The sequence below is a fragment of the Apteryx rowi genome, unplaced genomic scaffold, assembly GCF_003343035.1.
Source record: "Apteryx rowi isolate R43461 unplaced genomic scaffold, aptRow1 scaffold_564, whole genome shotgun sequence".
NCBI classification, from domain to species: Eukaryota; Metazoa; Chordata; class Aves; order Apterygiformes; family Apterygidae; genus Apteryx; species Apteryx rowi.
This window is the reverse complement of record NW_020450832.1, coordinates 442,945-455,294: the sequence shown is the minus strand read 5'-3', so window position 1 is coordinate 455,294 and position 12,350 is coordinate 442,945. Positions and strand designations below refer to the sequence as shown.

At 44.2% G+C, this 12,350-nt stretch overlaps 1 protein-coding gene across 1 annotated transcript in view; it reads left to right on the top strand.

Annotated features, from left to right (window-relative positions):
- The window catches only part of RNF213 (ring finger protein 213), a 55,397-nt gene that overhangs the window by 28,175 nt on the left and 14,872 nt on the right, over window positions 1-12,350 (top strand). Inside the window, exons 28-46 of the mRNA XM_026081998.1 lie at window positions 1,084-1,220; window positions 1,557-1,652; window positions 2,114-2,232; window positions 2,551-2,673; window positions 3,492-3,571; window positions 4,410-4,557; window positions 4,982-5,117; window positions 5,589-5,777; window positions 6,225-6,364; window positions 6,804-6,958; window positions 7,335-7,547; window positions 7,963-8,141; window positions 8,549-8,669; window positions 8,784-8,884; window positions 9,154-9,333; window positions 9,881-10,044; window positions 10,140-10,242; window positions 10,998-11,112; window positions 12,018-12,228. Coding sequence (XP_025937783.1) covers window positions 1,084-1,220; window positions 1,557-1,652; window positions 2,114-2,232; window positions 2,551-2,673; window positions 3,492-3,571; window positions 4,410-4,557; window positions 4,982-5,117; window positions 5,589-5,777; window positions 6,225-6,364; window positions 6,804-6,958; window positions 7,335-7,547; window positions 7,963-8,141; window positions 8,549-8,669; window positions 8,784-8,884; window positions 9,154-9,333; window positions 9,881-10,044; window positions 10,140-10,242; window positions 10,998-11,112; window positions 12,018-12,228 — 2,710 coding nt within the window. The remainder of the gene's footprint in view (window positions 1-1,083; window positions 1,221-1,556; window positions 1,653-2,113; window positions 2,233-2,550; window positions 2,674-3,491; window positions 3,572-4,409; window positions 4,558-4,981; window positions 5,118-5,588; window positions 5,778-6,224; window positions 6,365-6,803; window positions 6,959-7,334; window positions 7,548-7,962; window positions 8,142-8,548; window positions 8,670-8,783; window positions 8,885-9,153; window positions 9,334-9,880; window positions 10,045-10,139; window positions 10,243-10,997; window positions 11,113-12,017; window positions 12,229-12,350) is intronic.

The window sequence follows — 12,350 nt, the reverse complement described above, 5'->3', positions numbered from 1 at the left end:
GCAGAGTCCTCTCTCAAAACACCTAACTTGCRCTGTGTTAGTTCATGCTGCTAGAGCTGCGCTATGGCTACACCTGAGGAAACTTGGTAACGGCCTTGCCTTTCACTCGGTGCCCCCAYGCGCAGAGGTGGGCATTTCAGCAGCTGTGTTGCTGCATCTTGAGATATCTAATACGGCTGCTGTGTGTCAAGCGGTGTTTGATGCTTCCTGGGAACAAGTGGAGTTTTAAGTGGAGTGGGAGTTTTAAGTCGGGCAGCTACTTGCATCTCTTTACATTGAAAGTAGTTCTGTCTCTGCTTACACAGCCAGCAAAACAGGCTACTGGTTGCAGAAAAATTGAACCCGTAAACAGAGAGTAGAGCAGCACTGCAAAAGGATAAAGGGTAGCAATTCTTCTTGCTCCCAGAAATATGAAGGGCAGCATAGTTGTTTGCTGTACAGGATGCTGCTTCTAGATTCAGTTGACAGGAGCTCTGAATGTGATGTGGGGGGCGGGAGGGAGGAGATTGTTTGGTTGCTTTTTTTTGTCTGCCTCTGGTCATAAAGATACAAAAGACTTTAGCCACAGGGGGCCAGAGATCTCATGGGCCTTTAATGGGATAGTTCTGGTTTATTCTTGTCTAATGCCAAACAGAAGAGCTTCAGCTGAGATTGGGTGGAGAATTTCTCCCTCTCCTGTCTCRTGCAGAGACAAACGTACTGTCTCTGGGTGCTGGACTCGCCGCTCCCTGCGAGAGCGCTGCGGTGAAGGTAGCCTCGTGGGGAGGGTGTGCTGCAGGGGCTTGCAGCACAAAGCACTTCCATTTCTGAATAAAGTCTTGGCTGCCCCGGCTCAGGTGTCCCACAGCCCCACCTGAAGCAGCACCAAAACAGTTGTTGTGCCTGGCTACCCAGCAGTGGCCCTGGGCTGGTATAAAAGCCCATGTTGACTGTTTGCCTACTGACAGGCCAAATAAATGGCTTTTGGGGCGCAGTCCAGCTCTGCAGCAAGTTAGCAGTGTCTGGGAGCACAGACCAGCAAGTCTCTCCTGCCTGCCCGCTCCGTTCCTAAGCTAAGAACAAACCTGCATCTTGCACTCCCAGGTCACCACCTTCTCGAGGCTTCTCACCAGTGCTGACTCTGCTTGCCTGGAGAGAGAAGTGCAGGGTAAAGCTCAAAGGCTTCAAATCCTATCCCTGCAGCAGTTTGACACGGAGTACTCCTTCCTGAAAGGGATCCGGTGAGTCTGTTTCTGCCTTATCCTGCTCTGAATAGGCTGTCACCTGGGTGGAAGATGTGTTGGCAGAACGTTTAGAGTAACACATAATGAGAAGGGAGACAGGAGAGGCCGTGCTGTGATGAGCTGTGCACTGGCTCAGTGCACACAGTGTCAGCTCCATCATGTTGAGGCATGAGATTTGTTTTTAAAATTAAACCATCCCTGCAGGTTAGGTGTGTTAAATGTCTCTATCTGGCTGCAGCAAGTCAAAGCCAATGTGGAGTGACTACTTCTGCCATCTCTTACATCTTGTTTTTACACTTTGTGACTTCTTTTAAATCCCCTTTTACCCTTTAGAGATTTCCTTGATGCCACGTCAGGAAATAAAATCCTCATCATTCAGACAGACTTTGAAGATGGCTCTCAAAATGCCCAGCTCATCGCCTCAGCCAAGTAAGTCAAGGGAGAAGTTTTTCCAGCTAGCTGTTTTGCATGGTGACTCCCCACCCCCATTTTGTTATTAGTGTCATTTTTCAGGTTTTCAAAATCAGGAATATGTACTCTGTTCGTGCTGTAGTAGAATAAAACTAGAAGCACAAATTGTTCTTTGAATAATAATAAAAAAACCCACRTCAGAGCTGTGTCAAATTAACAGATAATCTCCTTTGTCTGAAGTGTGAGTTGTTGCTATTAACCGGATAAGTGCTGAAGAACTGAATAACAGAGATATCTTTCAAGGCATAGCTAGAGGTGATGGCATCAGAACAGCTTGCTAGGAGAAAGGAGTAAGGGGAGTGGAGCGACTTATGTCTCTTCAAGGGAAGAAGAGCATGTCCTCTCTCTTATCAAAGAAAGATTTGTGGCTTTGACTTTTGTCTCATGGTCTGCTAAACAGCATTTCCTCTTTGTTTTAGATACACAGTTGTTAATGAAATCAACAAGGCGGACTTGGGAGAAGCCTCCATCTTTGTTTACTTCATTATGAAGCTTTCCTGGATGGAAGGAGGAACATCCTACGTGGGATTTCATGGAGGTGGGTCTGGCCATACGTGGCTCATCATTGTTCGTTTGGCTTCAGGCAAGATCTGCTTTCACCAGCAAGTTTTCTGCTGTTTGCACTGGTTTCTAAGAGCCTCAAAGCCCCTGTGGCATGCATGGTCTGTCAGTTGAGGTAGCATGCACTAGCACATCCAGAGCAAATTGCTGCTTTCCCTTTCTACAGCAAGAAGTGAGAGTAAGTGAACTCTGAATGTCAACTGCCAGTTCACAAGTACTGGGAGATGATTCTTGGGAAGCTCTTCTAGAAGAGCATGCTGTAGACATGAGATGACTTTTTGTCCCCTGTCTTTAGGACTATGGCAATCGGTGCATATAGACGATCTCCGCAGATCCAAGGACATGATCTCTGATATGACTGCCCTGAAGGACCTCACCATCAGCCAGATGTTCTGTGAGGATTCAGATAAAACAAAAGGTGAGCTAAATGCAGGTTACTGCTAGCTGGTAGTGTTGATACACCAGTGGAGGAAAAGGGGAGATAAAGAGCTATTCCAAATTTAGTACTAATGGACCCAGTGCCTGGTACAATAAATCTAATGATTTCTCCTGCTCAGCTTCTAATCCTTGTAGGGGATGCCGTGTGGCTGCAGACTTATATTTGTATTTAGTCTGTTACCTCTACAGACTGCAAGTTTTGGGTCATTAAATAAATTTGGTAGATTTCCCTTTTTCTTTTGACACAAATGTAGTGTTTGTGCTGCTGAACACCCAGAGTGCTCTGTCTCAGCATGGGAGGCAGCAGATGCTGCATAGCAGGGCCCAGAAGGCAGCCAGTGTGAATGTGACAGCTCAAAGAGGTGTGCTTACACTGCGTGTAGGGAGACCACCAACAAGTTATTCCAGAGAGTCTCTCAACTTGGATGAATGTAGATTTATTCACCTAAACCTGGAGGAAGATTATAAAAGGCTTTTTCTTTCCCCCTCAGTTTTTCCTACAGTCTCTCCTCTTCCACCATACTGCCTTACAGGAGGCAGAATACCGCTATGAGGACTCTGTTAGAGCCTAGCACATAAGCTCCAAGTGTCATATTTCTTCCAGTTCTTGCTGCATGAAGATTGGCAGCCTTAGCAGTGGTAACTGTTTAGAGCGCTGCATCTCAGCTAGTTGTGCAGGTGATAATGAATCTCTAACAGATGTTCTGCTGCTCTAGGACGCAATCCCTAAATAAAATCTTATCTGATCACAGCAATGAATTACTTCTTTCTAAAAAGAATTCTACACCTTGATTGCAGCTCTTTCTGTGAATGGAGAAGAGCAGGAGGAAACAGAGATGGAGGTTGAAACACTACTGCCAGAAGCAGAGAACTATGAAGTAAGTTCAGAAAACATTTGCTTGCTTCTCAGCTGTCAATATGGCTTCCTGCCCTTTGTCATCCAAAGGTGCAATGTACCTTTTACATCCACATTCACCTGAAATCCGTCAGGAATATTATGTTAGTGATGTTAATGATTAGACACAAATTCCTCCCCATTCCCCAGTCAAAATGAGAGGCACTAAAGCAGCAAACCATTCTAAGGACTCTCCAATTCCTTAGCCATTTCATATCCCTAATTTTGAGTCACTGCCATCAGTTTTAAAAAGCTTCTGTTGTCTGTGCACCTTGAAGCTGAGAGCTGTGATTCTGAACCTGCCACTGCAGCTACTTGTGCTTGTCAGTCGAGGGGTGCGTTTGAAGCTGGAGTTGGCTGTGGACTTTGCTGTGCTGCAGCCCTGTTGAGGCTGCCTAGTGCTCCCTGACAGTACGTGATGCTGCAGAATGCTCAGTACCAGAGTGACTGCATGGGGCTTTGCCCCCCTAGTGCTTAAACATCTCCCAGGAAGTGGGTATATCCCCTCAGTCAGGTTTATCATTTCCACTTCCGTTTGAACTGCTGGGTTTTCTTCCATAYAGGAATCTTATCTTGCCTTCATACAAATGCTGTGTTGCAAGCCAATTTTAAGGGCCCACAGAAGTCATATCATTTACTTGATAACAAAAGGAGAACTTAGATTTGCAGCTTGGGATGAGAGGAAAACTGGGAGATGAAAGAAAAGTGGCACAGGCCCTTTCTAGGAGAGCACTGTAACCATTTGAAGAGGGATATGTGTTGCGGGGCAAGGATATGCAACTGAAGAATAGTGAACTTGTTTTCATGCTGTCCCTGGGAAGGGTGAAATCCTGGACACCACTGCACTCCTGAGGAGCTGTGTGCAAAGTGCTGTGGGGATGCTACGGGACCAAAATGAAGACTTTAGTCGTAGCACAAGGCGAATTGAGATTCTTCTTGGCTTTCTGTCCAAAGAGGATGACTTGAGAGGTATGTGCTCCCTAGCTACAGCAGGTAGAGTCCCTGAGCATTTGGGGAACTACCAAAACACGTAAGTTAATCCACTGGTGCCCCAGAATATAGAAGGAATCTCTGCTTTGTAGCTTGAGAGAGATCAGTGGTCCTTGCTATAGTGTTGACAAGGTAGCTGGCCCAGGTGAATGAGCTCTCAAGAGAGTGTGCCTGCACTCCAGTGAGAATTCGCTGGAGTCTGTTTTGAACCTGCCATTCCTTTGGGGGCTGTAGGGCTTTTCCTGGAATTCTGGGTCTTGACTCTCTATGGCCATGCTCTATCTGGTGGCTGATTTTCCCCTTTGGATGATTACTGAAACAACTGTAAAATGCTGTGCTTCGTGTGATATTTGGGTTTTGATCCAAAGGCGATAGAAAATGCAAGGCCTCTGGTGTTTTCTAGCCTCTTTCCTGAAGGTAACAAAGAATCGCCTTTCCACCCTTTTGAAGAAGCAAGAAGAAAATTCCTTTCACCTAAAAAACTGGGTGCTTCGGGAGGCTTCCAACCTCAGTGCTCTTCAGGAGGCAGGCACCTTCAGGTGAGGACAACAGCAATATCTCGTAACCTGCTAGCTTCCAAGAAAAGTCTGCCAATGGCAACTGCTCAGCAGAGACAGCAGTTTTGTGTAATCTGAGTATTTGCAGTGTCAGTCTCAAATCTGTGCTGGAAACTCTCTGGGAGTTTTGTCCTCTCCTGGCTCCTGAGGGAGGGTGACACAGCTGAATGGACTGTTCTGGAACAGGAATGCATGAATGCACAAGTGCTGTAGCGCTCTGAATGGAACAGTGGGGTTACAGGAAAGGCACAAGTGAGAGAAGGGTTGTGGTGGTGGTTGTTGTGTTGTGATGTCTGTCTGTCTGTCTCTCTTTTTTTTTTTTTTTTTTGGACAAGATTAGGATTCTTTATCACACATACATGTCAGCAGTTTCTTAGGAAAATCACMTCCTGACTTGCAGATATCATTGCTCACCTTCCCTCTGAGTTTCTTTATCTCTTTCTGCCCCCAAAGGCACACCTTGTGGAAGCGAGTCCAGAATGTGATCACTCCATTCCTGGCTCTTCTGATAGCAACTGTAGACAGAAATGGCAACCTGGAGCTGTTGGTCAGGCCAGCAGCAGAGTGGGTGACAAACCTGTGGATGTTCATCTTCAGTGATACAAAACTTCTGACCATCCCTTACAATGTGGGTAAGAACAGGTGAGCCACTGTAGAGAGCCACGGGCGGGCTTGGCTGGCAGCACTGAGACCAGGCCAGCAGCTGCTTTAAATCCATATGGGAGATTAACATGCTGGTTGATTCCCTATGCAACAAACAAATGGGGCAGTTATTAGTGAATTTAGAAGTCTTCTCTTTTTCTACCCAATCCTGTGTACTCCTGGGCTTTGCTGTCTAGGTCTTGGCACGCTCGCACTTTTCACCCATCCCTTTTTACCCACGTGCCCTGCTATTACAGCCCTTTTGCTAGGGAATGCTTACTGAATAAGTCCTAATATTACATAGTTGTCAGGAAAGRCTGTGTCAGTGAGTCTCAGTTCTTCCCTCATCCCCTTCTACAGCTAAATTCTTGGTTTCTGGTGCTTCCTGCCTCTGAATGCATTTCCCAGGCAAATGCTCAAAGCATTAATGACCTTTTAATCTCCTAGCTCTCAGACAGAGATAATTCTGGTGCAGAGCAACATGATGGTGTCTGCTGATGCTGGGAATGTGATGCCCTTCAGCTGGAGGATAAAGGAGTACTTGGATGACATGTGGTTGGAAGCTCAATACATTCAAAGCACTGAAGGTGAGACACTGGCTTGAACTCATAAGGCMGAGCAGCTCCATCCTTCTGCCCTGTGAACTCCAGCTTGTCACTACCACTCCTCTACCTTCCTGCAGCCCTGGAGTCACTTTCAGTTCCTCTGTGCTTGTATGACCCAGCAGAGTTTTGTGCACCTAACTTTTCTTTGTGCTTCTGAATATTAGCATTTCTCCTATATTCTGTGCCCTTGTATTGAAAATATTGTGAAATTATCAAGAGTTAACAAGAAGGTGATATCCAGTAAATACTAGACTGGTTCCTGGGCTGAGAAGGTCTGACCTCAAATTCCCTGTTAGTGCTCTGAATGAGGTAGTGTTATATGCATCAGTTATTAACTTGGTATAGTCTCTTTAGGATAGAAACTGTGTCAAACCCATCTTCCTCCTAATATTCAGCTTTTCTCTGCATCCTTGCTTTCCAGATGAAGCTGAGAAGTTTGTGAACATCTTCCAGAGAACTCCTCTGGGAAAATTTATCTCTGGTCTGACTGAAGAAGAAAGGAACATGCTCTTCCAGTTCTATATCACAGACTTCATTGTCTTGACCACTGGTGTGTCCTCTCTAGAAGAGCTACAGGTCAGTGTCTGGAACAAGAATCAAGAACCCTTTGGACAGGGAGAGCATGATGCCTGTGAGCATGCCCTTCTGTATCAATCTCACCATTTTGTCAGTTAAATTCCCCCTCTCAGAGACAGGCTAACAGCAAGCTAGCCACAAAGCAAGTGCATTTAACATGAAATGGCTGCTGAAATTGCTGAGGCCTTACTCAAAAAAGCACTTCCACAAGAGCACCTATAAAAACTGCCACATTATTTAAGACTATCTTCTTTGTAAAGTACTGATTCCCTTATTTCAGAGGCTTTTATCAGACTTTCTGATACAAAATGACTTAAAACTATTTTTTCTTTTTAGTTCTGATTTTATTTAACTTTGTTTTCTTCTAAACTTTCAGTGTCTGCAAACTGCCTTCTTATCCTGCATAGAGGAATGGAAGGCAACATCTCCCAGAAGAGAGGAGACAGTGCCGTCCTTGCCCTGGGTTCACCTTGGATACAATCAGTTCAAGAGTCGTCTGCAGAACTTTTCTAGGATCCTGGCTGTACATCCCACTGTGGTGGACCACCTTATTGACCAGGAAGGATATGGAATGCCACATTCGGAGATGGTAGAGTCGCTATCAGACATTTTCTGTTCCTCAATCCTAGTAGAGAAAAGCGCTTTATCTTTCCTGATTTAGCTAGTGTTCAATCTCCTTCTGATTTCAGCTTCATTAAAGAGTGGGAAGCACAAGCCCAGTCAGGATCCCTATTATTACGGATAGTCTGCTATATTATCATTCTTGTAAACCTGTCCAGCTGTACTAACAGTATTATAATAGTTTGACATGCTTTCACGTGATTTAATAGGATGTGCTAATGATCTGAGTCATAAGTATGCAAATTCCATAGTTTAAGAAATCAAATAAAACCTTATTCAGTACAACACCTGCTTTAGCAAACTAAACTGAAAGCCCAAGGTTCATAAATAATTCTAAAATGCAGCTGCAATGTTATACTCACACTCTGTGTACGCACATCTAGGTTTTAGATGTATTAGCTGCAATGGTGTGTGCCGAAAAGTTGGAGAATCAAGTGCAGACATCCAACCTGGAGATGTGGCTGCAGGAAGTGAAGAATCTTCATATGCCCATTGAATTTCTTTGTAAAGAAGATTTACAGAGGACTGGAAGTCGGTGCCATCAGCTGCTAAAGGAGCTGAAGTATGTACCACGAATCTGCTAACAATCTTAATCTTATACCTTGCTGTTAAGAAGAATATCAGTACAGACTGAAAGCTGCTCTGGTGCTGCTGTTTTCAGACTAAAATTTCACAAACCTTTCCTTACTGCTAGGCTGAATTACATATCAAACATCAAGAACCAGTTTTATTTGGTTGGTTGGTTTTCTTCTTCTCGGCTTATGTGGATTCTCTTCCCCCAAGTCTAGCTATGTTACCCAGTTTATTCCAGCTGGGTCCAGGGCTTATTTAAAACTCTCATTAGGTTGCTGTTTATCAGCATTGTGAGATCATTAGACTGACCTGATACTGCACTTCCCTTCCTCCTCATGCATTATCAGCTCACAACTCATAGTTATACTTCTTGTCATTATGCTTTCCTTCCCACAGAGTCCATTGGAATCGGGTTTTCTCTATGTCTCTGTTTGTGCAACATGTGCTGTTTGGTATCAACTCTCTGATGCCAGAATTTGAGAACCTAATGAAAAGATACACTTTGCTTCTTGCCAAGGTAAGCTAAGATGTAATTTCACCTCTTCCCCTGTTTCCTTTTGCTGACTGTRTGAATTTTTGTCTGGAGTAGCAGAGCTGAGTCATTTAACTTTGTCCTTTTTTTTTTCTGCAGTGTTTTCAGCAGGATTCAGACATGAAGCGTCATCCAACTTTTATTGCAGTGATGAAAGTACTGTGCCAGTGTAAAGAGGAAGTCAGCAACAGGCTCTGCAGGTACCTTCACCGAGACAAGTTGTAGGTTCTAATAGCAATATTGCCTACGTTGCCTCCGTGTTTTTGGGCATAGGGCAGTGTTGCATTCAGCATGCTGAAAGCCAGATGAAGAGCAGTAACTTCCATTTTATTCCCCTCCCTGAAGCTGAGTAGTTAACCAGTAAATCTGACATTATCTCCTCTTAGTCTAGTTGCAGATGAACATCTTTAAAGGCTTTTAGTAAGACAACATTGAAACAATTGTGTTCATTGCTGTTCCTGAATTACAGATATGGTGTGAAGCCATGTCCAATCTGCCTGAAGGAGCCCAAGGATCCAGTATGTCTTCCTTGCTGCCATGTGTTCTGTCTGAAGTGCATCCAAAGGTGGCTAATACCAGCACAGATGCATTGTGCATTCTGTAAAGTTGCCATTGAGAATGTTGATTTAACTGTCTCCGAGGAGCTCAGGTATTCCATCCCGTCCAAGGGGGAAGTGTTGCACTGGTGGACAATGGGGCTGGTTGTGTTAGGAAATTCTGACTCGCTCCTCTGAAGTTGTCAACACAAACAGAACAGGTGGAAGAAACTCTGCTGAGCTGTTTACAGGCCTGGAGCAGGTCCTGTCCGTTTTCTGCTTATTATTTCAAAAGAAGGGAGGAAGTTGCCTTGCCCCGTGTAAGACTGTATTCATATAAAACCCTGTAAAGCTAAAGCACTGTCAGTGGCTTAATCAGGCAATGGAACTGCTTGTCACCTTGGATTGCTTTGTGATAGCTTAGCAAGAAACTTGCAGTAAATGTATCTGTGTTACTGATAACTAAGATCACAAAAGGCAGCGCAATACAGCCTTCACAGACAATACTGTTGAAGCGTTGCATGAATCAGGGCTCGTGGAAAGCTGGATTGGAATCTCACTTTGCTGGTGATTTTGCTTGCATCTGCTTTGCTTCACCTGTTACTTAACTGGTTCTGTGTTTGAATATCTTTGTGCTAATGTTTCTTACCCTTCTCCTAGTACTGCCATAGCAAGAAATGCCCTGTTCCGGCAGAGATGCAATAATTTCTTCATAGATGTAGTCACTACCATGTGTTTCAAGGACAACGAACCTCCTGAGGCAGCAGTGATACAAGAGCTGCTCAATCTGCTGTTTGTTCACCAGGACCTTTTGAAAGGTTCAGGTGAGCACCCTTCATCCTGACACTTAACCTCATGGAATCAATTCTCTTGCCAGTTTCTCTCACCTGCTAATCCTGTCTCTTCTTTAACTCCGCAGATCATCCTGCTGTCTACACAAAACTTCTGTCCCCGTTTAATGATGAGGTGGATACAACTCCCATCATACGCTCAGTAATGCTGAAACTCCTCTTGAAGTACAGGTGAGCACAGTCAGACAGTTGATAGAGGACTGTGTGTTACATTGGGGGGTGTAGTTTGGTTTGGTTTTATTTTTCATGACCATCCTGATTGCTCTCCTCACTTCCATGTTATTCACTAAAATTGAATCTTTACAGGTGAAATTCATCCTCTGCCTTTGTATTGGTCATGCAGCTTGGCTGGCTTGCATGTAGCTTGTGTGAAGTATCAGATTAGTCTATACCAAGGTTTACCTAGGTATTCTTAACCTAAACCTGGGCTGGGAAACCTAAAGAACCTAAACATGGATGGCTTGGGAAACCTAAAGAAGATCGCTAACTGGCTGACATATTCTAGAGCAGGAGAGCAATATTCATGATTCACAGCCATTTAATCAGGAACAGGATCATCTGTATGTTTACGCAGACCTCTCCATTTGTGCAAGTTCCCCTAGCCTCTCTTCACAGTCAGTGCAGAAGAAGAGGCATTTCTGAGGTGTGATTATTTCCTAATTCAGATGCCTAAAATAGGTCAGATGATTTATGTCCTAGAAATGCTCATTTCTCACTGTTGATGATGAAAGCCTATCTTGGATGTGAGTACGAAGCTAGGTGGCATCAGTCAAAAGCCTGCATAGTTGCTTTTCCATCTTCCAGATGGATCTGAAGTGACCCCTACCTGTCGCACGGACATAACTCGTAGTTAGATCATGATTTAGGACACAAGTAGTAGCCACAGCATTGCAGCTGTGTGAAAGGGATGCTTCTCTCTCCTGTAGCTTCAATGAAGTGAAAAATGATGTGCAAGATTACCTGTTGCGGGTAGAGCAGAGCCAAATCCTGGAGAAAGATGATAAAAAAGAACTCTACTTGCTTTTTGTCAACTGCTTGGAGGTAAGACTGCAGGGTGGGGAAGTCCTGGACAATGAAACTGTTACAGAAGAGAGTCAGGAATAGAAATTCTTCTGCAATTTTAGTTTAGTTTCTTATGTACATAACTAGTTGTCCAACTAGAAAGCCCAAAAGTAAGATTATATTGAATCATTTGTTCAGAACTGTTCTCCAGTAGCTAGCCTTGCTTTCCCTGGGTAAGCCTTGTGTTTGCAGCATTACATAAATTCTTCTTTCTTGTTTCTTTCCTTTGTTTCAGATTGTTTGGACAGGTGCCTAAGAATAATTAGGTGAGGCCAGACAAGACCCAAACTACAGCAGTTAAGAGTGCAGCAAGCAGGGGGATTTCTAACTATAGCTGTGGAAAACTGGCACTTTCTTTGCAAGACTTTAGATGATTGTGCAGAGTTGTCCCCTTCCCTCCCCTTGCATAATTTTTAACACTTTGGACAATTTCAGACAAACTTGACAGCAGGGTAGAGGTTTCATTTCCTCTAGTTTTAATTAAAATAGTGACTTTGTAGATAAGAAAGATCCAAATTTGTGTTCTTGCTAAGAGAAAGACAGGTAGAGCTTTGCATCTTGAAACATACTGTGCGTGTTTCAGCATGTGTTTGGCCAGTCAGCATGCTCGTAACTCTCTTGCTCAGCTATATGCTTAGGGAATGTGGGAGAGAGCTTGGGCATATTGCCCAAGAAGGTGTTAGGGGGCATGACAGAGGTGAAGATAGGGACCTGGGGGATCACAGGTAGGAACTAATGGCATTGGAGTGGAGTGTGCGATGAGAGACATGAAAATTTAATGTGCTTATTGCAGTGAGAATGCACTGGTGATATACAGTACAAATGTATAGGATATCTGATTTAAGTAGTTCTGCCATTCATGCAGTATCCTCACCCATCTTTAGGATTCTATGTGTGAAAAGTCTGAAGGCAGCTTTGGATATGAGCATACAAACTATCTGCTGGGAGACAGAAGCTTTATGGAGAACTACCTCCCAAAGAACAACCAAGAAACTCCTCAGGAATCATCTGTTGAATATCTGGAGGCAGTAGCCAAGGTTCGGCTGTACCTGGATAGGGCCACAGAGCTGCTTTTTGACTTGCATGGGCCCACAGGTAAGTCTAATTATTGCACTATCAAATGCTGGAAATGCTGTATACGGGATAAAGTCACCATGGGAGATGGGCTAGACCCAGTCAATGGATCTGTTGCTGTTCTAGAACTTGTGTTGATGCAT